A 24,366-nucleotide genomic window follows, 5' to 3' on the forward strand; every position below is an offset into this window, starting at 1 on the left:
CCTCTCTTGAGCGTGCCACCCTCAGCGTCGACGCCAGGTGACAAAATGCCAGAAAATGCCAGGAAAATGTTGAATGTGGGGCAGCCTTTAGCCTAAAAAAACTAAAACAGGCAGACAAGGTAGTGACACCTGGTGCCACGATGCATAAGCGAAAAATGCAGAGGTTGATCCGCTTGTCACAGAGTGGTGCTAGGAGAGCTAGCGGTGTTCATCATCATCATCATCGCAGCACACTGGATCGATTGCTCTGGTTCGCTGTGATCGGATGAGTTCATCTCGTGATCGGCCGCTTGCCGTATTTATCAATTACAGAAACTACGCATTGTTCACCCGAATTTTTGGTAGAGCTACTGCTCACGATAATAAGTTATAAGCGTCGAAAATTCGTCGCAACAAGGTCAATTGCCAAAACGCCTTTGTTACATGGAGTTCGGAAATACATAGGCTTATTTGGGGGTGGTGTTGGGGAATGAAAAATTTTTGTTAAATCCTGGAATTCATCACATAGAGGTTTGTTACATCCAGGTTTAACTATACTGCGAATTCTCTGACGCAATTTACTTTGACAACTTTACTTAGCTCAATAAGGCAGTTCCATCCACTTGGTGAAAGGCCTAAAAGAATGAGAAATAGGCTGCACTTCCGCATATATATGTGTGTGCGTAACATGTGCATACAGTGTATTTGTTCATGATGCGTGGGAACTTTGCCCATTGCATCTATCACACAGCATGTGCTGGGACCGTAATTTACATTATGGCAAACATTATGCAAAAGGCCCTGGCATATGTCCGTAAAATGTGTGCGGCATGCCTACATAGTGTCTCTTGTGGACATGTTGCGGATGTCTGCAGGACATGGAAAATGCAGCCAGACAGCCATGTGAGGGACGTTCCCAGGACGCATCTGACGCATCCCTAGGCTATCGTTGTCCTGGCAGTGTGCATGTCCATAGGACGCCATTGTTGTCACTGGGGAGCTACAGCATTTCACTAAAGGGGGCACAAGCTCATGGTCTATGTAATCGGTAACGAAAGGCTCGCTATTCAGGCATCACAGAGAATGGGGAGACACACAAGAGCTGGTAGGGTGTAGAACATTGATATCTGAAATAGTTTTCCACACTAATGCAATGGCAGCATTAATTGCTATGGCAATGGTCACAAGAACAAATGAATTGCATTACAAAAGTCCTGCTGCTTGCTTTGCTTCAGAAAATCCTAGTCCCTGTAACAACAATGTTACATTGTACAATTGTTCTCTCCTTGATACACCTTTCAACAGCACTTTAAGCGACGCCCTGGAAAATAAAATCTGCGCAAACGAATGTCTAACTAAATCAGCCGGCCTTGTTGCTGTTGACGCAAGCTGAAATGTTCACGAATTTAAAAGCAGCGGGTGACGCACCACCTAACAAGTGCTTTTGAGCCATACAACAGGCACCGCATGAAAGAGTGAGCGATTGCAGCACCGCCGCTGCCTCTGCGACCGGCGGCGTCAAGTGCCACTATGCATTGCTGTCTGCACGCGCTGCACTTCCCCTTTCTAGTTCACTGTAGTGCAACTTCTCGAATAATAGCTCCACTGCAGCTTTTTCTTCTCTTTTTTTTTTTTACAGTGAAGTTGATTACCTGATGGACCTGTATGGATGAGCCATATGCGTGGTCTCGTAGGGGTGGAGGGGGGTATCTAGGCTGGCTAACATCTGTAAAATGAACAAAAAAGAGGGCGGCGCTGATTATTTCCGGTTTGTCCTTTCAGAAAATTTAATTAATAAGGGATTGCTGTAAAAAAAAAAGTTTCATTGTTGTGAGATACGAAATGCATTGATCATATGGGTGTTTGCCGGGGATCCAAAAATATTTTCTTGCAGCGAGAATTTCATTGCCTTGGGATTTCGTTATCATGGGTTTCGACTGTATATCTGTGACGGTCTAAAGAATGCTGGTTGATTTAGCATGGAGTGACCCGTCTTAGCGTTCTTGCAGTAGTCACTGCTGTGCCCATGATGCTGTGTAATGACACACCACAAAGAAGTGGTATGAAATGGTAGCAGTAGGAGTTGAAGGTGGAGGGACAAAGATAAATGAGAAGTAAATATGACGAATGATAAACCAATAGACCTGAAATAGTGTGAATAGGAAGAGGTCATTATAATATGTTGTCTATTTTATTTATTTGGAATACTGCCAGTCTCTGGTTGAAACCTGAGCAGGTGGGCAATGCATTCGTCAGGTTTTGACAGCTATAGTATCATTGTTCGCAGCAGCTCTGCAAAGACAATAATTGGCAAAGCAATTCTTCAGTAATAAAAGGTGAAAAACAAATTAGTACAAACAATTTTCAAAGAGCATGTACAGGTTTAAGTGAAAGACATGATCATAATATGATGTCTACTGTTTAGAACCGGCAGAATGGCCACATCACTAGTGTCTAAAACACGTTGTCTAGTTGTGAAAAAAAATTTGGAGATGAGTCAGCGTTAGTAATGGATGCGTACAGGCATTTCCATTCTCGTGTTACTAGCGGGAAGAAAGAGCATTTAAAGGTGTTACTGTGATATAAATACTCAGTGTGTACGCATGCTGGTTCCTTAATGCTTGAAAGGTTCCTTGAAAGTAGAGGTGCTACACAAGTTCTTGGTCTTCTTTCTAGGGTCTCTGCTTGCAAGTGCATTGGTCAAGTTCTTTGTGCTCAGAACACAAAGGATAATGAAATTAAATATTTGCACTGCACCCATAATAAGTATTTGTGGCATTGGAGACAGGGTCCAGTGAAGGTGGACGCTTGCAGTGTAGAGTGGTAGTGCACAATGCACCGATAAGTGTTACTTGAGCAGATTGGCCTTGTGATTTTAAGCTCGGTGATTTCTAGTTGTGAACTGCGAACCAGCAGCTCTGTGTTATGAAGCAAGGGGGCCACCTGAAAGTAACTAAGTCATGCAAGGCAGCCTATAGCCGGCCATTCAGTTTGGGTTTCCAACCAGCCCGAGTCTCGACTTCACCCAGTTAGGACTGCCAAATATTCCAGCTTTTGCTTTTATTTCTACCAAATGATGATCAATAAACTAGATTTTCTTTTTGGAATGCCTGGCAGCTCAATTCCACATTCTTCCCTTTTGTCTCCTGTTGTGTTCTTAGAAACGTAATTGGGGTTCTGTTTTCGTTGTTTGTTCAAGTTCTGTTGTAGGCACTAACCATTCACATTGCCTCTATCTGTATTGGGAGCCATATTAGACGGGCAGCTACTGCACCTTTCTTGTTATAAATCATTACATGGCAGGACAAAAAATTTATGCACCATTGTTAGACATGTAGACTGGCGGCTCCTGGCATAAACAGAGCCGGTCATCACCAGCCACACCCACCCTCATCATGACTTCGTCTCGATAGTTGGCAACTCTACCTTCCATTTAAGGTTATTACAGTGTATCTCTTTCCCTTCTGCTTGGATGCTTGGTTCTCAACCTTCTTCAGGGTCAACCTTGCTTTGGTCTTTTATTATTTTCATGTAGCACAAAAGCATCTGTCTATTGCGTTTTCAGATTTCTGCTTCCCTAACATGCTGTAGGGTTCTCACATCACTGAACTTCAAGTCATCACTCTCACTTGACATACACCAACATGCACAAAGGCCTGTTTATGCAGCATATCGATGTCCACACAACAAGAAAATAAATGATTGTAGATGTAAAATGCAGGGGTCACTTTCAAGTTAGCCAAACTTTACCTGCATTTTTTGTGTTGATTTGTGCTGTAAGGTCTAGCAGCCAGCAATACTCAACTTTCATTAATTCGACCCTAGTGGGACTTCAAGTTTTACTCAAATTCTCCAAAAGGTCAGATGAACAAATGGCAGCAAAATGAACAGATTGAAATCTTTTTTATTGCTTGAAGTAGCTTTTCATCATCGACAGACTACTTCAGTACAGTACTACAGTGGAATCTCGATGATATGATCATGGCTAATACGAATTTCCAGATGATAAGAATTTTTCTGTGGTCCCGGCTGAGCCCCATTACTTTGCAACATGCTAGAGAACGGTTGTTATGAATCGATTTTCGACCCGCGTCGGTTGATACAAATAAACGCCGCCCCACCGACGGTCGTGAAAGGGAATAGCGTGCAGTCACGCGATTTCTACTTTTCTCTTTTGGTGCGGAGAGACGCGGACGCAGCGCCGGACAGCACGGAGGCCGCAGTTGGGCGCGAAGAGTTTGAAGTGGTGGCGCTTTTGTTGCTTTTGTACTTTTCCTCCTTTTCTCCGTGCCATCGGATGGAGTGGCTGCTGTGCTTCAGGCAGCATTCTTTGTGTTTGCGCCATTTTTGCCTAGTCGCAGCGAGCGATGTCTCGCAAGCGGAAAGCGCTCTTCTTTAAAGAGAAATTAGACATTCTTCGAAAGGTCGATGAGGATCCCAAGAGGAAGCGGACGGAGTTGGCTAAGGAGCTAGGCCTCGCAATGTCAACACTGAGCACAATAGTTGCACAGCGAGACTCTGTCATGAAAATCGTGCTTTCGTTCAAGGTCAACGCAAAGCAAGTGACGACCGCTCAGCACGTGAAGCTTGAGGAGACTCACCTGACTTGGTTTAAAGAAGTAACCGCAGCTGGTGTAAATATTGACGGTAAAGTTTTGCAGGAGAAAGCCGATGAGTTTGCACTTGCTCTGCACATAGATGGATTCCATGCCTCATGTGGGTGGCTGCAGCGTTTTAAGACTAGGTACGGTCTCGTTTATAAAAGCGTTTGCGGCGAAGCGAAAAAGCTGACTAGGCAGTTGTCAGCGACTGGCTAGCGAAGCTGCTGTCACTAATCGCGGAGTATGAACCTCGTGATGTTTTTAATGCTGATGAGGCAGGTCTGTTCTTTAACTTGCAACCCCGAGAAGAGCCTCTGTTGAAAAGACGAAGCTTGCAAAGGAGGCAAAAAAAGCAAAGAGCGCATTACGGTTCTCTTATGCTGTAACTCCGACGGATCGGAGAAACTTAAGCTCACGGTAGTTGGCAGGTTTCAAAAGCCCCGGTGCTTCAAGCGCGAGAGTAATTTGCCGTGCGTCTATCGCGCAAACAAAGTGGCATGGATGACGGCGGTGCTGTTCGAAGAGTTTCTGTCGCTCCTTGACAGGAGGATGGCTTGCAAGAATTGGAAGATTGCTCCGTTTCTTGACCAGTGCGCCGCCCACCAGAAGGACATTAGAGACTTTTTCTTCAAGAAATAAATGCTTTTTGCGTACGTGGGCCTGAGTGAGTTCACCTCTGACTCTTTAATTTAGCTAGTTTTAATTGTGTTTCGATGTTACGAATTTCGGCTAATACGAATATTTTATGTGACCCCGTGATATTCGTATCATCGAGATTCCACTGTACTTTCAATCACTATAAATGTTGTCGTCAGTCAATGGCCCACAGACTTTATCAGCCCTGACAAAATCGTTGAAAGAGAAATCGCCCAGGGCATAGTGCATGTTGGCATCATCACTGCAGGGCAGGTTGCTGCTGTCACTTTCATTGCCTAGGGAACCAGTAGCACCGCCTACTGAGTTTCTTGCGTTTTGAAGCTTTTATAAACACTGTGCATGAGTGTGTCTGTATGGGGTTGAACTAAACGAAGCAACATGCTTTCACATTTGACCTAAATGTGTTTTCCTTTCATAGCAAAGCGTGGTTTCTCACCAGGACTTTCCCGTGCATTTGAATTAAGTGAAAAGTTTCATTAACCAAAATCGAATTAACGAAGGTCAGCTGTACTAAGAAACTAAAAAGTGTGTCATTGTGCAAAATTTGGCTACCTTTTCCTCTATATGTAGAGTGTATATATTACTTGACATGTATTAAATGTGGGCATTGGCCAAATACTTCAACAATTTTTTGCAAGCTGTACAAATTCTTGGATGCCGGTACAGTCGAACCCACTTATAACAATATTCAAGTGCCATGAAAATTCTGTTGGTATAACCGAGTTGCTATAAAAAAAATCAAAATAGGGGGATGGCAGAGCTGTTGTGAGAAAAGTACAGTCAACGACCGATTTTTCAGACCCTCTAGGGAACGTAAAAACGTCCGAAAATTCAGGCAGTCCGAAAAAATGAATGCATGCAAAAAACGCACTTTTTTTCTTTTTTTCTCGGATCTAGAGATAAAGGGCGAAGTACCGGGTTTCTGAAACCCTGCCAAAGCATCAGTGAAAGGGCTATAAAAAAACGCATTTAAAAACTTTGTATGCAGCCAACTGCCGGTTTATTATGTACAGGCTCGTCCACTCTTAGGGTGAACACGGCTCACCGTGGCCGCGCTCCGCGGGGCGCCAGTGCGTCCGGTGCGGCGGCGCATCGAAGCGAAGCGGCGCAGGCGCACATGGACCTCGGGGAGGTGCTTCGCGTCGTCTGCTACAGCGCTGGAGCGCGCCGCTCTGGCTTTGCTGTAAAGTACACTTCGCTAGACCCAGGGGACTGAGCGACTGAAGTGGCGTTGCGGGAAGGCGCACTTCACTTACTGGAGCATTTTCCAGCTGGTTCGGTCTTCAGCTTGTGAACAGCCTCCTTAATCAATATACATTAACAGAAACAAGCTTATCACCACATAAATCACTTAGCATGTTTTTATAAGTGATGAGGGTAAAAATACAGTAATTTTTTCGCGCTCTTTATTAGGCTGGGGCATAGAGGCGACGCTTGATAGTCGTGTCAGAGCCGTCACCCAGCCAGAGGCTGTTCTTAATTTCCAGAGCGATAAAGGTCAGGTTTGCAGCAGCCGCCGCAACAATGGTCATGTATTCAGCTTCAGTGGTCACTGTTTGCCGGGCTTTACGGGGAGCATCCGCAATTCTTCCATCCTTCTTGTAAGCCTGTACTATTCGATTCACTGTTTTCAGTGGCCTTTTTGTCATCTACGATATAACGCATTCAGAATAGCTTTGTAGGCACAGATCTACAATGCGTCGTCTTTCTTTTTCCGGTACCCGCGACATGGCCAGTTTCCGAAAGTGCACGGGGGAAAGAAAATCCTGCACTGTTACAGCGTTTTTATCACCGAAGTGCCATGGCAACCGGCAACCGAACAAAATGCAATTCATCATGCAAGTTGATAGAAATACGTTTAATGGAAACACCTCTGGTGTCTTTCGATTTGACGAGTCATCCCAGAATTTTTAACTCGTGAGCGGCCAGTCACTCACTTGAGCAGCCGTTGGCTGCACCACATCGCCATATTAAGCTAAAATGGAGTAGCATGACCTAAGCCACAAAAAAAAGGGGGGGGGGGGGGGCTCGGCGGTAGATCCGGCTGACTCCCATGGTCAGTTAAAAAGTAGACTGGCCCGAACATAGCAGTCTGGCTTGGGCCGGGCTTGGCTACAAATGTCGAGCCCGTTGGTCGACCACCGGCATGCTGTCGACAGACGACACCGGCCTGGCCTCATGACCGCCGGTTAATTATCGTGGCCACGTTTGTCCAACACACGGACCAGCCACTTCCCCACGACGGCAACAGCATCGCTTGTTCAAGGCAAGGGTTCCTGTGCCGTATTAATATTTGGGTTTTACCCACTCAGCCTTGCCACCCCCCTAACCCCTAAAAAAAAAGAGAGAAATCAATTCCTCCTTTTCTCCAAATTTATACGATGCCCACCTATATGGCGTAACGCAGAGGCCATGTGCCACTTCTGGACGCATACCGCACAATTATATGCTAGTGAGAATATGCATATGACCTATTCCGAGGAAGTACTCAAATGAAATACAAGCGAGTAACGACTTAATTACCCGGCAAGACGTAATTTAAGCTAGAAAACAGACATGTAGATTATAGATTTTCCACTTCAGTTACCTATTCAAAACGGACAGAAAGGGCATTCGCATGCGGCGTGCACCGACTCCAAGGAGAAAAAAAAAAAACAACCAAATAAACGACGGCGCCACATGTTTCACTCCACCTAATCAATGTAATCAAATAACTGACCGACGATTCCTCTAAATGAGAATGCGACTTCTCACGTCAGGTAGCCGTCAAAGGACCGGCACCGCTTCGGCGATTTTAACCAATCTGTGACAACAAAAATGAATTTTTTTATATGATGTAGAAAGATGAAAAGGGGGAGTAAAACTGCCGCCAAATCAGTTGCTATGCAGGGGAGAGCCCTTTCCTACACCGCGTAAAGCGCTCCATGCACCCCTACCAGCGACATTAACGCGTCAATAAGAAAGTCTCGAAGTAGCGGATGTCACTTCTTAGTTGCTGTCGAAGTAATATTATTGCCCTCCTTAATGGTAAAATCGATGGCAAACATGATGATGCATGATTGAACAATCACTCTCTAACTTTCTGTAGAATTTATTGCGGCTTTCGGTCGCTTCTTTAGGTCAATTAAACAAATTCGTTCTAGCATCAAGACATGCACGAAATGGCGCGCTAGGCTCATTACATGATGACTCCAACGAAGAAGAGCGCGCCTAATAGGTTTCTTGGTATGCACTACACCAAGTGCTGTGAGAGTAAAATAAAATGGCACCAGCCTAATAAAGAGCGCGAAAAAATGACTGTATTTTTACCCTCATCACTTATTAAAAACATGCTAAGTGATTTATGTGGTGATAAGCTTGTTTCTGTTAATGTATATTGATTAAGCAGGCTGTTCACAAGCTGTAGACCGAACCAGCTAGAAGATGCTCCAGTTAGTGAAGTGCGCCTTCCCGCAACGCCGTCTCGGTCGCTCAGTCACCTGGGTCTAGCGAAGTGTACTTTGCAGCAAAGCTGGAGCGGCGCGCTCCAGCTCTGTAGCAGACGACACGAAGCTCCTCCCCGAGGTCCGTGTGCGCCTGCGCCGCTTCGCTTCGATGCGCCGCTGCGCCGGACGCGCTGGTGCCCCGCGGAGCGCGGCCACGGTGAGCCGTGTTCACCCTAAGAGTGGACGAGGCTGTACATGTGCATCGTCGGGCAGCCGGTTTTATTGCTGCAGTGGCTTGAAGAACTTGTTGATTGTTGTTTGGACGGCGTTCCAGTTGCATGCAATCATATTCACCTCGATCTGAGCAAGGGTCATGTCAGCACTGTACACCGATGAAAGAGTCAACAGTGCTCGCATCAACTCGGCGCTTGTAGGCGGCGCAGGCATTGGCTCCTCATCTTCAACATCGGAGTCTTCTGAATCCCCCACAACCTGACTCCTTGCTCCATGCCGAACTCTTTGCTCACGTCAGCCTGCGATGGGCCGCTCACGACTTGCTTAATAATGGCGGCTTTCTTCTCCATCAATAACCGACGGTACTGCTTTCCGCGCTTCGATGCCATCAGCGAGGACGACGAAGACGGAGTGGCGGCCATCGAAGGCAAGCGACATCCTCAAGTAGCGAACAGTGGAGTTCGCAGACGAGCGTCGAAGCACCTAGGCCTAGCGTTGCAGAGCACACTTGACACAACAGCACAACCACACACCACGCTAGCCAAAACGTGGCCTATGTTACAGTGTACTAGACTAGTATTCTCGTACACTGTACCTACGTAAACAAATGAAATGGCGCCGCTCCGGAAACTCCGCCGGAGGCGGAAGCAGAAATGCGGTGATGAACAGAGCCAGCGTGGCCAGACCAAATCGGTGTGTGACGGCTAGATTTGGCTAGTTGTGGTTCAGAGCGGTGATATGCTTCGGCTGCAAGTCGATTTCCTGCGCAAGGCCGCTGCGCGAGGAGCCAAAGGACCTTCCGTCGCGTCAAAAAATCCGGAAAATTGGACGGCGGGGGGTTCGAGCGTCCGAAACTTCAGATGTCTTTATACATTGATTCTATGGGGCTCGTGGCGGTGCCGCGAAGACGTCCGAAATATCAGGCATGTCCGAAAATTTGGGCGTCCGAAAATTCAGTCGTTGACTGCATAATGACGGGGGAAGCCAGTGCCCCTTTCCACCACCTTTCTCCATTCGGCTGCTGATCGTGTTGACAAAACTTGTGGACAACTTTCTGTGGCTATGAAGGAAAGCTGCGGAGGCAAAGCACGCACAAGTGAGAGCGCTTCTGAAAAGAGTCCCACGTTTTCATCCGCGTTAGTTTAAACTGTGGAAGAGAAAAATAAACACCTTATTAGCAACTGTTAACTAAGACATAACACACAACTGAATGTAAAAGTTTACTTATTTTACTGCTTTTTCCTTCTGTGTCTGGGCACATGTGAAACCGTTGCACATGGAAGCTGCGTTGATTCACCGTCTGTTCTGAGCAACCAAAAGCACTAACGCTAGCGGACTACTTGGCACAGTAACACATGTGCAGGATCACCGCCCCCGTAGCTTTCCCTTCATAGCCACAGAAAGTTGTCCGCGAGTATAGTTTAACTGTTTAACTCTCTGTTTCCTGTGCGCTCGGATCACGTGTAACAAGCCATGGCTGTTGGCATTCAAGAATGGCATTGCTATAACAACTGCAAAGAGGGGTAACTGGTGGCAAGTGACATGGCAAGCTCTGCTGAGGCAATTGCTTTGATGGCCTCAAAAAAGGCCTTTTAAAAAAATGTGAGGTTTCCTGAGCAGCCTCTCAGCTTCAGAAATCAAAAAGAAGTGCTGGGGCAAGATCGCGAGAAAACTCCTTGTCCGTCAGCATTGCTTGCTTTTCGCAAAGCTTTTCCGCATCCTTCTCCAAGGCACCCAGGTGCTTCACGCAGTGCAGCGTAAAATCCCTTGCGATAACCGAGCCCCGTAGGGACTGAGTCATCTACAGGGCCTCTTGCGGGGACAACGTTGAGGCAGCCTGCCCTACCATGTCATCACTCCTGTTGTGGCCGTCACTGTTGCCGTTGCCATTCGATGCAAGCACGTTTGTGATGATCGCCTCATCGGTTAGAAGCACTGTTAGAAGTACACTGTTTTTTCTCCGGCAATGTCGTGTACTGCCGATGATCAGCAGGTGGATCAGCCATCTTCTGTTTCGGCAGCGAGTTTAACGAGACTGAGAGACCACGTGGCCAATAATGACTTCGATGCAACCAACGAAAACAAGCACAAGTGACTTAATCTGTTGGCAGGACAGCGCAGAATGAGGGGCTAGCGTGGGCTAGTGAGCATTCGAGGAGCAGCGCATTTGGCGCAGTTCATTCATGTTTCGGAGGGTGGCACGACGTAGAGCTATGGGTGCAGCCCATTCGTGTTCGGAGGGGTGGAAGGGCGACAGGAGAGAAAGACTTGAGGCTGGCGATGCGGAGAAGGCTGAGTGCGCAGTGGCTGTCGGGGTGGCAGGGAGGGTACAGCGGCTCTAATTTTTCTTTTTCGTTTTTCTTTGCGAGATTTTTGCATTCAATTACCTTACTTGGGCAAACACCCAGCAGCCAGACTTCATCGTTATAACCGATAATGTGGCATGGGGGCATTGTAGTAAGTTGGTTATTTCACCATAGAAAACACACAAAAGTTGACGATTCAGCAGCGTCTCATTGTTATAACCGATATATTGGTAAAACTGGTATCGTTATAAATGGGTTCGGCTGTATATGTTGTCTGCCTGGAGGGTGTAGTGGTGTCGGGACAAGGTTCGAATAATACCTTGTTAGAGCAAGTTCAAGTTTGAAAAGTTGGCCAGCTAAAGTTTTCCATTGTTACCTTTATTCCTTTTAATGAAGTTTTTTATACATCAGCTTTTACACATCAGTTGTCGAATGTTCCAGAGTAATCGCTGGGACCCGCGTGCCTTCCACACAATTCTACATTATTCGCGTCGTACACACATGCAATCAGATTACACAAGGTTCGGTCACAGACACCGTATGGAACCATCAATAACATTCCAGAAACGTCCGATACATGCAGGCGCATTCTGCACTGTGTGATAACATTTTTTAGGCATTGAAACATGGTCGCCCGATAAAGAAAAAACAACTAGATGTGTCAGTACATAGTTTCGAGCAAGTTCAAGTTTAAAAAAGTTGGCCAGCTAAAGTTTCCCATTCTTACCTTTATTCCTTTGAATGAAGTTTTTTATAATCACAGTGTATTAGTCTTTTATGTTGTTTGATAGGCAATTCCCAAATTAGACGCACAAATGAATGCTCTGACAGCAGGCAAAGCATAGTGCACCCGCTGAAAAAAGGATACTTCAGCTTGTATACTTGTACTGCTGTTGCTGCTTCCAGTGACCTGCTCCTAGTTGCTACCGTGCTGTAATTATGAGGTACTGAGTGAAGAGGTCATGCTTATTGGAGGATTTTTGCAGCGCCTGTCAAATGGAACAAATGCGAGTCCACACCTGTTGAGAGACCCAAGTACCATGGTCCCAGCAGCAGCAACCAGACAGCAGAAGAGAAGATTCAGGATGAAAAGAAACTGGAACTGCTTCTTAGGAGTGATGTAAGTGTTTCACAACCGATATCATGAGGTGAGGTAACAATTTTTGCTATGAACCAGGAACCATGAATTTAGGATGTAGTGCCACGGCGTATTTCACCCTGCTTATGTGATGCCTATGCTGTAAGTGGATGGGAAGTGTGTCCTATGTAGCTGTTCCAACATGCTTTTGTGCTTGTCATTGCCAGAGTTCTTCAATGCTTATGCTGGTCCTTAATCTCTTACCAAAGATTCAGATAGGTTGATTAGAGAGAGGGGTTGTTACTGCAAGGGGCACTACTGGAGCTAAAGGGAAAGTGGCAGGTGCATATGTGCATATGCACCATTAGCTGAATAGAATAGTGGTAAAGTGCGTTTTCAGCCATTTCTGCTGTATTTTTCTTGTGTTTATATTTCAAACATTCGAACTGGATAAATATGCTGTTGCATAATTGCTATGAAATCGACTTGTGAAACCTACAGTAGCAGTAACATTGTACTCCTCTAGTGCTGTGGTCTGGTATATGTGATAAAAGGCGCTTTCTAATTTTTTTGTTCCACAATACCAAAGGCATGCTTTGCAGCTAGTACAAGCTTGCTACAGTCGATCCCGGATATATAAAACTTGGAGATATTGAATTATTGTCTATATCAAACAGTTGTAAAATCCCTTTGAAAATCCTACACATAGCGATGTACTGCGACTGTAAATATGGAATGCCTATTCACCGCCACATTCGATATAAAGAATGTCGCACCGCTCAGTACCCCTGCAAGTGCGTTTCTCCTAATGGAGATGTAACCAGTTCTCGTGTCGTTGGACATACTTAATGCCGACAAATTTGAAATGGCACTGTTTTGGCAGATGCTGTTAAACAAAACATTGAATTTGACGGGCATACAGTATATGCCACGCAGGAAAATGAGTAGGGGCCTCTCCATTTTGCTTGCTGCACATAGGGGTGGCTCATGCAAACCGCACCCGTTCGTTATTGGCAAGAGTAGATCACCACTCTACTTCAAGAGTGCGAAAGGGGTTCCGGTCCGATACGCATTCCACAAAAAAACTTGGACGACACTCAATTGTTTCACTGAGAGGCACTGGACATGGGATAGTGAACTGGGGTGCTGCACCACCGATTTTGTCTTCTTGTGTACAGAGGCTTTCCGCGAACAGAATTTTAGGATGCTTCAAGCAGTCAGAATGAATCTGACCCCAATATCCGCTGAGACAGATCTTTACATTACAGTTTGAATTTAACAAAACCCCAACGTGCCACATTTGCACTTTGTGGAAGGACCATTGTGGCTGTGGCGCGCAAGACTCATCGCTGCGCGATTTGCGTGTCCCCCATGAACACGTTTAATTCATGCTTGCATGGTTATACGTGAGCGGGAACGGACTCGAATGCTCTGCAAGCTGAAAACCACTTCTGAAACTAACAGTCTGTGTAGTGTCAGCAGTGGAAGGGGGGAAAGGGCTGAGAATAAAGGGTTGCATCGGCTGCGAAGTGTCAGAGCACTGAGCGGCATGCAAGAAGAGATGCACAAACTTTTTTAAGGTGGTTGAGATGTAAGGACAACTGATTCCAACAGGGACTGTGTTCCAAAACCCAACACAACAGTCCGTCTAGCTCGTTTCTCACGTATGGTGATTGGTCATTTAAACAGCATATTGTAAAGGACACGCATCTGAGCGCGTTCACAGGTGATTTGCAGTAGTAGTGCTTTGTTGGCGGCATGATGTGTATCTGTACAAATTAGTTTGCTTTCGTGGTGCATCCATTTCTACCTTATCGTGAATAAAAATGCGTAGCAAGCTGTTCAAGGCTCACCGCGGTCTCGTGTGCAGACGACATGGGCTTATAGGGTTAGCGTTCAGAAGACCATTCCGCATTATGAATGACTCACAACGTTTATGAGCAAAAAATAAGTCAACTTTTGTGCATTCGACATGGCCTTGGAGAAGCAAATTGGTAAGTTTCCACTTTTCACAATCTCTAAAAACCGTCCGTGATATGCGGAGATCTCAGATAAGCTTCAGAATGGCATATTTTACATTTCGAATTATCGACATACCAAACTATTTTGTCTTCCCCTTCGAGTTTGATATATCCGGGATTGTCTGTATTGGGTGACTGTCTGGTAGAAGAGTGGGCAGTGGCACCCAATCGCCAAAATATGTCATTCAGGGCAGTTGTGCTGTAATTTGGTTCCTTCGTGGTCCTTGCTCGTAGATTGTGATTGCAACATTAATAAAACCAGTGCAGCTCTCAAAGAGAGTGACATTTGTTCTGCAAAACACACTATGTGGGTAAAATCACCTGCCTTTCCTTGTAGTGCAGGTTATGAGGATGTGAGACGTTGAGTAGATCGTGAAGTTCATTGTGTAGACCAGTGGTTCTCGGCCATGGTTGTGTCGGGGACCCCTTCTGACTTCTGGAGGGGGGGGGGGGGGGCCTTTGCCTTGACGGAGTGGTGTCAGTGGTTTCTTTTTGATGAACAAAATTGGCAATGAATATTGTGACACATTTTATTTTTTTTTATCTTGTGCGGATCGCTGCTGGGAGCGCTTCCGGGGGGAGGTTGAGTTGAGGCTAAACTGGCCTCCAAAAAACGTGCAATTAAAAAAATTTTTTAAGGGTTTGCAAATATCAAAATTTCAAATACGAATGCTTAAGCTTCAAACAAATATTGAATCGAATATTGTACTCGCTATTCAGTTCATGCATATCGTAGTAATGATATGCATGTGCATACCATTAGTATGATATGCACATGCATTTATTAGCAAGTTGGGTTAATTTGATACGTTTGAACATTGCAATTACATTGTCAATGTAACAAAACTAGACTAGTAAGCCATTATACTAAAGCTTTGTGCATTTGACTCATGTTAACTAGGAAAGTTGAGTAATTCCCACTAGCTGTCCTTGCCAACCTGTGCCTTAATATGCCGCATCAAATGCCCGTAAACTCGGAGGCATTTGGCCTTGTGTCAGTCGTTGCTCATCGAATTTGCTTTCAAGCAATAAACTCAGAATTGAAAATTGCGCTGCCTAAAAAAGAAAAAGAAAAGAAAAAAACGCCGTGCCCCTTGTTACTGAGAGGCTAGCTTTCTCGCAAAGTTTAGGCGTTTAGTGGCTAAGTGTGCTTTACAGGCAAACTTTCGCCAGCAGCATGAAATTATTACAAAATTCATTACAATATTGCAACAATATTCTTCGATTACATAGAAGCAAATGCTAAGAAGCGTGTTTGCTCCTACACAGCCAGCAACATATTCGATTTGATTTGAATATTCGTATCCAACCGAATGTTCGAACATTTTCAAATATATGTTTTCAAGTTGAATTCAATTTTTTTTTCTTTGTTATTTTTTGCCGGTTTTGGTTTCGCGGACCCCCAGTTGAGAACTACTGGTGTAGACTGTCTTCTTAGTGTTGGCTCGGCCATTAAAAACTCTATTGCGAATACATCCACCCTGCTCTTTCTTGTAATGTCCACCTCATGTGTGCCTCAAGTAATGTCCACTTCATCGAGTAATCTAGCTCAAGGCCTAAAATTTTGCTATCTCTGCTGCAGGCAATTTTTAGAATATTCTGTATACTCTAAAAAAGAACCTGCTATTACTTGCAGTTACACCTTTCATTACTCTTTTTTTTTTTTGAGGTGCTATAACTGAAAAAAGAGATTTTAATTTCTGAGTAACACACCGTGCACTTACTCTGAATTTGTTGCTGTGTTATGCAAAGCCCTTTATGCAGTGCACCATGAATGTTGCATGGCACAAACAAGTGTCATTTTATCATGCCTTTTCATAGCGATACTGTCAGCATTAATCTGCCTAAATGTGGAGCAGGTAGTCTTGCAGGTTAATTATTGTTTGTGGGGAATTTTTCTGCAGTTCATAGATGATGGGCACGTGGAAATGCCTCGTCTGTATCCAACCACCCTACCGCTGATAACGCTGTCTGTTACGGCCTCTGAGCGGAAGCCACTGGTCAAGGCCGAAGGGGGGCCAGCCATCAAGCAGGAGCCCTTGGACGGGCCTGCCCTGGATAATGTTGCACCATGTACAGCTCTAAACAGACCTACCCTGGCTGACCTATGCATGGACCCAAACCTGCCTGGTGAGTGGTCTTGTAGGCAAAGCATCTGATGTGAATGGACAGCAATGGGTTCCCAAACCTGGCATCAGCACATTCTATTTCATACTTTGAGTGGGCATTCTCACAATCATAGGATTCCTCGAACGATCTAATAGCAGAAATGCTTGCTGACAGAAACACCGTAATTTGAATATAAGGAGATGTTTTTCCCAGAATCCATAGCCTCAATGTCACCCCCCGCCTTATATGCGAGGCTGATTTAATAGAGCATAGACTGCTTATAACGCAAGTCACTGGAGTCGCGAATGTCCACACCGTAAGCGGTACCAGCACTATAACCAAGCCAACATTTTTCAAAGGCCGCTTTTGCATGTGCAAAACATGGCCAAGCAGCCACGCGTGTCTGGGAATCGAAGCATATGACTGGGATGTTGCCCTCACTTTCGTTGGCAAGGTGGTTCCTCCATTGCCCAAGTGCCATACAGCCACTGCCAATAATTTCATTGATTCTGCAACAAATAGCAGCTTTGGCTGCCGAACTGCAACAAGACTGTGCTGGTGAGGCCTAGCTGACGGGGGTGTTGGGCAGTATGCCATCATGGGAAGATTGGCATTGATATATGTTCGTACCCGTAGATGAATGCATGTTAACAACTTTCCTGTCTGCAGGGACATAGGCATTCCTTGGGTAGTCTAGGAAACAATTTTTTTACTGCTGCAGCAAATGCTTATAAGAATGCATAGTATCAATTTCTAAAAGGAATGTGCTTCCTAGTGATGTCACTGTATTTGCAAGCAAACGTTTATCAACAGCTCTTGAAAAAAATTATGCAGTAGAAAAATTTGCAACTAAAACGAGAGAACTCTGCAAAAACATTGATGCTGCTTTGCACCAAAAGAACATAAATTTCAAGAGATACATTTTGAACAAAAAGACAGTATACAACATTGCTGCACATATCAGCTTTCTGTCTGTAGAAGTTCTTTATATACAAGGGAATATGTAAGCCCTAGTGGCCATTTGGCTGTTTGTAAGAGCCGCACAGCAGCTTGTAAAAGCTGCTGCGTGCCAATGCAGAGCGTAATGCCAAGGTCCACTCTCAGCTGTCTTATCGTGCAAAACTCCACTTTTTGCCCTGCCGCTGGCAAGTGGTGCTGCCCAAATGACGTTGTCACCCTGCAGGTAAGAACTGTGACCTTTAGAACACACGGGATATCTCTAGATCTGAGCACGGCAGCGACGAGACGGTTCAGAGTAGAAAACGAAACTTGCCGACAGATACCTGTTGACGTTCCGGGGCTATATGACGCACTTTTGCTGTCTGTGCTGAAGTCCAATGAATCAAAATCGTCTTCTGAGTCTGTGCTGCTACCACCATAAAAAAAATTGTGATGCAGACTCATTGAAATTGGTCGAAATTCACCGTTTCCAAGGGGCAGCTGTGCGTGACATCAAAGCCATGTCGGAAGCTACAAACACTCATCACACCCAACTAAAATACACTTCGAAAATCCCCCCTCCCCCTGTGGGAAAAAAAAACACAAAAGCGAAACTTGTATGTGGGTCCGTTGTAAAGAGCGTAGACTGTACAATCACTTTCGTGCTTGGCACCGAACATGTCGGTGCCTACGGGCATCAGCGCACGCTGGAAAAATGCTGCTGCATGTGGGAAGTGCTGTTCCTCTGCATCCGGTGCCAAGTTATGCAAAATCTTGCAAAAGCGATCGTACCTTCGAAAGCAACTGACCGAGAATACTGCTCCATGGCAGTGCTGCCACTGCTGATAGACACATGTGGTGCACTTTATACTGTTGGCAATACGGTTCTATATCCTCACGCAAGCGTGCCAAAGTAGACTAACGGAATTTTGACAGTAAAGTTTCATCCTGCGACGCATTACCTGTCTGTGCTCTCATTGTGCAACAACGAAATTCTTGCGAAAGCTAATTTTTTTGCGTTCTTCGCTGATTTCGTTATTGCCAGATTCAACTGTACCGCTTATAGCATGGATTTTCACAACTCCCACGACCTACATTGTAAGCGGTCTTGACTACTAACACACATCTGCTAATTCTATATGAAGGAAAATGCAACAATACATATTGAAATATGTCACAAAAATTGCACCCTCATCTTCCATAGCATAGCATCCTGCCACCTATAGTTTTTTTCTTGTACTAAACACGTAGCTAAAACATAATTCAGTGAGAAGGCCGTTCAAAAATGAAAATACTTGTGAAATCTTGTGAAATTGCTATAATATATATTAGCATCACTATTAATAGCTTACACACAAGAGACTTCTGGCCAAGGTGTTGAACCGTACCCAAACCAGAATTTTAGCTAGAACTAAACCTGAACTGATATTCTTGGAGTGTGCCTGAACCTGAATCGAACCTGAACCGAACCTGAACCAAGAAATTAATAGACGATTACGATGCTTCCTAATGTGAAATTTGAGCGCAGCTCTTCAGGTGTTTTGAATTCCACCTGTCGCATCGCTCATTGTTAACATAGGAAGTGCAAACACGGGAACTCATGTCCTGCGCGGAGCGCTTTCTGATGTGCATCCTCTAGCAGTGGCAGCGCAGACAAAGTAGCGCATGCGATGTGGATCCAAAGCACATTCAAGCGCTTTGTTTCTATATATGGTATCGGTGAATGTGCTCGCCCAGTGCTCGCTGCATGCCTTAGTAATGACGTCATCAGTGCACACTACTATGGTGCCATCTTGTAGCCTTGTGCGGCACTCTGCTTTCCTCTTCACCCTTTTGCCACACTCTCCTCCTCCGCTTTCCTCTTTGTGCTCTTTTTGTTATTGACGCCTTTCATCCCCCGCTGAGCTCCGCATTCGCTCTTTCATCCTTCGCTGTGCTTGTTTGCTTGGTTACACCGAAAAACGCCAATGCTCAATGCAGGAAGGGTGCTTAAGAGTTGTGCTCTAAAAAAAATAAGCTACCGGTTTTTCACAAAATAGTTCAGGTGTATAAGGTGACGACTGACAAGTGATTCTTTGAAATAATTACTTCAGCTGGCACATTCCACTGACTTATTGTTATGACCCACGAGTTCTGTTGTGTGTGAGAATGGAGACAGTTGTTAGGTATGGGCTGGTAACTATGGCAGCCTAGGCAGAGACGTTTGCACTGCTGAACTTGGCCATGCCATTTGAGTTCTGTGGCTGCAACATTGCTTCTGGGGGTCAGTGCAATCACTATTTTTATTGAAGCTCCCAATTTGGCCGTTAGATCTGCAAAATACGCTTGCCAGCAGTATACATGGAGAGCAAGAAAGACGGTGTCCTCGAGGAAGGAAAAATAGGAAAACCAACAATTTTATCAGCACAGCTTTTTGTAATAATAACACTGCAGTCATTAATGAATGCTATCACCTTTTGAGAAAGTGATAACCATGGCTGTAAATGGCACGGAAAATCTGCTTTTGTTGTATGCCTTGGTACAGTGCAGATTTGGTGCCTATGAGATACAATGCTCTTTGGTTTCTACAAATCATTCCTGAAGCACAATGTGCACACTTTTGAAAGATTGTTGTGGTGTTCGGTACAAACAATCCTTCTTTATTGTTCAAGAACATCAATGTCCTTACCTGCTTTAATTTTTTTAAAAGCACAGAACTGAGTGAGATGTCACTTTCTAGCTTCTTTCATTGCTGCAGACTAGAAGTTTATAGTTGTAATTTATGTTATACAATTTGAATCTGACACCATGGATCATATGCCACAGTTCACTCACCACCAGTCCAGTAGTAATTACCTGTTCTGGAGCAAAAAAAAATATAACCGGCTCTGCAGCTGTCAAGGTCATGAGGTGTGGAAGTTATGCACACCCCATGCAGACACAGTGTTCTCACTAATTAACTCTGTCTTTGATATTGTTACGTAAAACACAGGCAGATATTTACAAGGTATATTTACAGTGTTAGTGCAAGTGGGATCAAAACGGAGATCGACAGAGGTTTGGCACCACTTCGTCTCCCTTCTCTTCACTGCAGCGACACTAAGGCAGAATTTATCTGCGGTGGATTTATCTGCGGTGGATTTATCTGCGGTGGATTTATCTGCGGTGGATTTATCTGCGGCAGTCCCACGTTATGGCCCCAGTGGTAGACACACCATCCTGGTGCATCATCAATGCAACGGTGGTTGAAGGAGTGTGATGGGGCTTGAGCCTTGCCATGTGAACGATGTTGCTTGATGCTGACGATGACGCTGAGTAACTGGCAATACATTGAGAATGTAAAAGATGTAGGACTTGATCGACATCTGTACTCGGGTAGCAAGGGCCTTTGCAGCAAGCTTGCGACCAAATGGATTACCAAAAAAATTGCGGAGCTTCTCTTTGAAAAGATCCCAGTGAGGGATCTCTTCCTCACGGGTCTGAAACCACGCCCGTGAAGTATTGCCAAGGTAAAAAGAATGTTGGCAAGCATCACCATTCAATTCCACCTGTTATTGGTGCTGACATATTCATTAATTAAGCTCAGCCACTCATCAGCATCAGGACTGTCCATGCTGGTGAACACTCCAGGATCGCGGGGTTGCGCAACCACGGTGAAGGTAGCAGCCGCAGCTGGTGTAGATGATGTTCCTTTGCCAGGAACCAAAAGCAGGATTGTTGGCGGTGCGACTGCTACGAAGTTCTATGCAAGTATGTTCACGTCCGCCGCCAAGGTCTGTGAGTGGTGGCGCTGGCTAACACTCCCAGCGTTCTGCAAGAAAACATAAATACCCAAGTGGACGGGGAAACAGTGCCACGATGGCTTAATTGGTAGAGCATCGCACACGAAAGGCGAAGTTGTGGGATCGCTCCCCCACCTGCGGCAAGTTGTTTTTTCATCCACTTTCATTTCCATTAATTTATCGTTTCTTTACTTCATTTATTAAGCACAAGTAATTTCCCCTATGTTGTCCTTGGTGTCAGTGTCCTCTTCACTGCAGCCACACGGAGGCAGCGTGTATCTGCAGTGGTCCTGTATGTAAATGAAAATTTATCCATATCTGCAAAGTTCATTTGTAAACTGCATATTGTAATGAAAAATGTCTTCACCCCCTCTTATCAGGCTGCTTTGGCTGCTTTCCGAGGTCATAATTTTCGTAAATGCCATAGCTAAAATTGCTAAATCATGGAAATGCACAATGTTTATCTAAGTGGCGTGCACCATACTTTGAACGAGTGTAAAAAAAAGAGCGAAAAAGGGACCAAGCATGGAATTCGCATTGTTGTGTTGTTGCCTTCAGAATGCCCAGATCTGCGCTGCATTCTCTATGTCAGTGAGGTGAACTGTAAAGTGAACTGGATATCAGCAGTGCTTTCTTGTATATTCTGCATTTATAAAATGACTCCAAAACTGTCGCAAGCAGGATGGTGGCCCACACCTAACTAACCAATTCACTAGTTCATCCTGGATGTGTGCAATTGTCTAGAATGCCAAAATCATGTGACGCAACTTGTTGCCACTAGATTAGCATGTATTAGCATGTAAAGTAACTTATCTTTTGAATTAGCTTTCATAATGGAAGACTGAAAGCAGAGCATTGTCGTCTCGCGCCCCGCGACATATACTTTTGTCACCATCTTGAAATGGCAATGGAGATGACGTGAACTAGGCTGGCTCTGACTGTGGGCTGTTGTGAATGCCACGAACATGGTTTTGGTTTTGTATATGATTGCCCCATGCCAGCAATTTTTGGACCAATTTTCTTTGAAAAAAGTAAAGACTCGCTTTAGAATAAGGTGAATACTGTAATCATTCATTGTGAGCTACTCTTTCCAAAATGTGTTTTCAGCGGGGATAAGATGTGTTCGATGTATTACTAAGCTATGCTAAGACAGCCGTTGCTGCTGAATGGTCGCTACTTGAGTCATTATTTGGGCAGACAAGTGCATGCTGACCAGTCAAGTTCGAATTATCCGGTGAAAGCCAGTTTTAGTATTGAATTGGCAAAAGTTACTATGGCTCATAGAAATGTATGAACGCCGGCCGGGACTTTAGGTTGAGATCGAATTAATCGAAAAATCAAACGAACTGTAATCAAATTAACAGAAGTCTACTGTACCATAATGTTTGTGATGCTCCTTCTATTGGTAGATCATTGCACTTCTGCTTCTTTCTCATTCTAGTGTACCTTTTGCCTTCACTGCCACTGCTGGTTTAAATGTATGACCTGTGCATTTCATTCATTTGCCATGCCATTTTCACAGCTTTACTTCTTCTGAATTGTGCCATTCATGATGAAATCCATCCAGTGGAAGTCTGCCATGATGCATGCACATAAAGAAAATTTTGTGCATGAAGCCGTGCATGGTGGTATGGATTTTAAACGTACAAGAGAGTGCAAGCAGCTGTGACCGAGATTATAGGTACACTGATAAATTTGCGAGGGAGATACTTAACTAAGATGGGCATGACCTTGTGGTCTTATGATTGAGTGGGCTTGCTTTCTGTGTTAAAAATGTTAATTGCCATAAAATTCAACCAGCTCTATAGCACTGCAGTTGCAACGTACTATTGCATATTTCACATGCTTTTCTTTTTTTTTTTTCATATTATTTAGCTGGCTTTCTTTAGGATGCAGAAAAATGATTATGTAGCAACTAAAAAGTGAATTGCATGCTTTTTAGAGCACTCTAGGAGTTTTGCCCTAAGGTGAATACTTTCCGAGAGGGTGGATAATCTTGGTTAATTGTGCAATTAAGCAGTATACAAAAAATTTAATAGTGACTTGCTCCATACAGTAGTAAACAGCATGCATTTGGTTGCATCCTCCTAGAGGGCTTCGGCATATTTTTAAACTTATCTTGTTTATTTATTTATTTTTTGTTTCTTGCAGATCTCTTGGTCTGATGCAATGCTCTGCCTGCCCACCCACAAACATTTGTTTTCTTAGTTGCAATTGAAAATGTGTATTACAAATAAAGGGCAATAAAAATTTTAAATATAACTTTGTCTTTTAACCTTCCACTGTCCTTCAGATGTAATGATGACAAATGGAATCACTTGGCCCTTACAAGGTTAAAGGCAATGGTATAAAGCTCTACGAAAGGCAATACTGCTGTTTTTCTAAATAATTGTTCTTGTGGAATTAATTTTTATTAATATTTTAATAGCTTCTGTGGGATTTTCTTTCTTTTTTTTTAAACAAATTGTCTTTTGGATTTTGACTGTTGAGTGGTGTCCCGTTTCTGTGTGGTAAAGAACAAGTGATTCATGAGGATTCATTCAAGACACTTTTATCTGACCATATCTTTGTCTTTGTTGCCCTTTGCAGAAATTGGGCAGCTACTGTTCTTTCAGCTTCCAGACACCTTACCTGGCCTTCAACTTCCAGCAGAGCCATCTCAAAAAGAAGCTGCAAGCAGTATTGTTAAAGTTGTAAGTAAACATTCTTTTTTATCAAGTTAGGTGTGAAAATTCAAGCTGTTAGTAATTCTTCTTTCTGTTCCTATATCTTGTAAACTTCGTAAAACTTTTATGGGTTGTATGGGTTGTACTCTGTTTCACAGGTATGCTGTGGTTCTCTCGGCTGAGAATGTAAAGCCGAAGGTGCCCTATAAAACAACACTTAGCAATACTACTGCCGTCTAGGTAGAACTTGGGGAAAACGGTAATGCATCAGAAGAGCACACGGTGGCAATAGCAGATTACTTGTGTATCACTTGTTTGCCTAATTACAGTAGACATAAACTGACTGTGGATATCTGTTCTATAGGTTCAGCTTATAGGGGCCCTAAATCACTCACAGCATAAAAATTTGCTTAATATTGCAGTTGCACGGCACTGTTTAGTGAACATTCCTCTGCAAAATCTTTTTGTTAGGCCAAGTAATAGCAGAATTACAGTGCTATAGAAGTTGAAGTGCTTGGTTTAGCCCCTTCGGTTACAAATTGTGACGGAGTGTTCCAAAGGCCTCCAAATGTACGTATTTTTCTGTAAAC

At 44.3% G+C, this 24,366-nt stretch overlaps 1 protein-coding gene across 2 annotated transcripts in view; it reads left to right on the plus strand.

Moving 5' to 3' along the window:
• Polr3D (RNA polymerase III subunit C53) overlaps positions 1-24,366 on the plus strand; it is a 79,480-nt gene that overhangs the window by 26,149 nt on the left and 28,965 nt on the right. For both annotated transcript variants that reach the window (XM_075700107.1, XM_075700115.1), the window contains exons 5-7: positions 12,189-12,322; positions 16,206-16,431; positions 23,700-23,803. In XM_075700107.1, the coding sequence (XP_075556222.1) occupies positions 12,189-12,322; positions 16,206-16,431; positions 23,700-23,803 (464 nt within the window). The remainder of the gene's footprint in view (positions 1-12,188; positions 12,323-16,205; positions 16,432-23,699; positions 23,804-24,366) is intronic.

Source organism: Dermacentor variabilis, chromosome 1 (genome assembly GCF_050947875.1).
Source record: "Dermacentor variabilis isolate Ectoservices chromosome 1, ASM5094787v1, whole genome shotgun sequence".
Lineage (NCBI taxonomy): Eukaryota > Metazoa > Arthropoda > Arachnida > Ixodida > Ixodidae > Dermacentor > Dermacentor variabilis.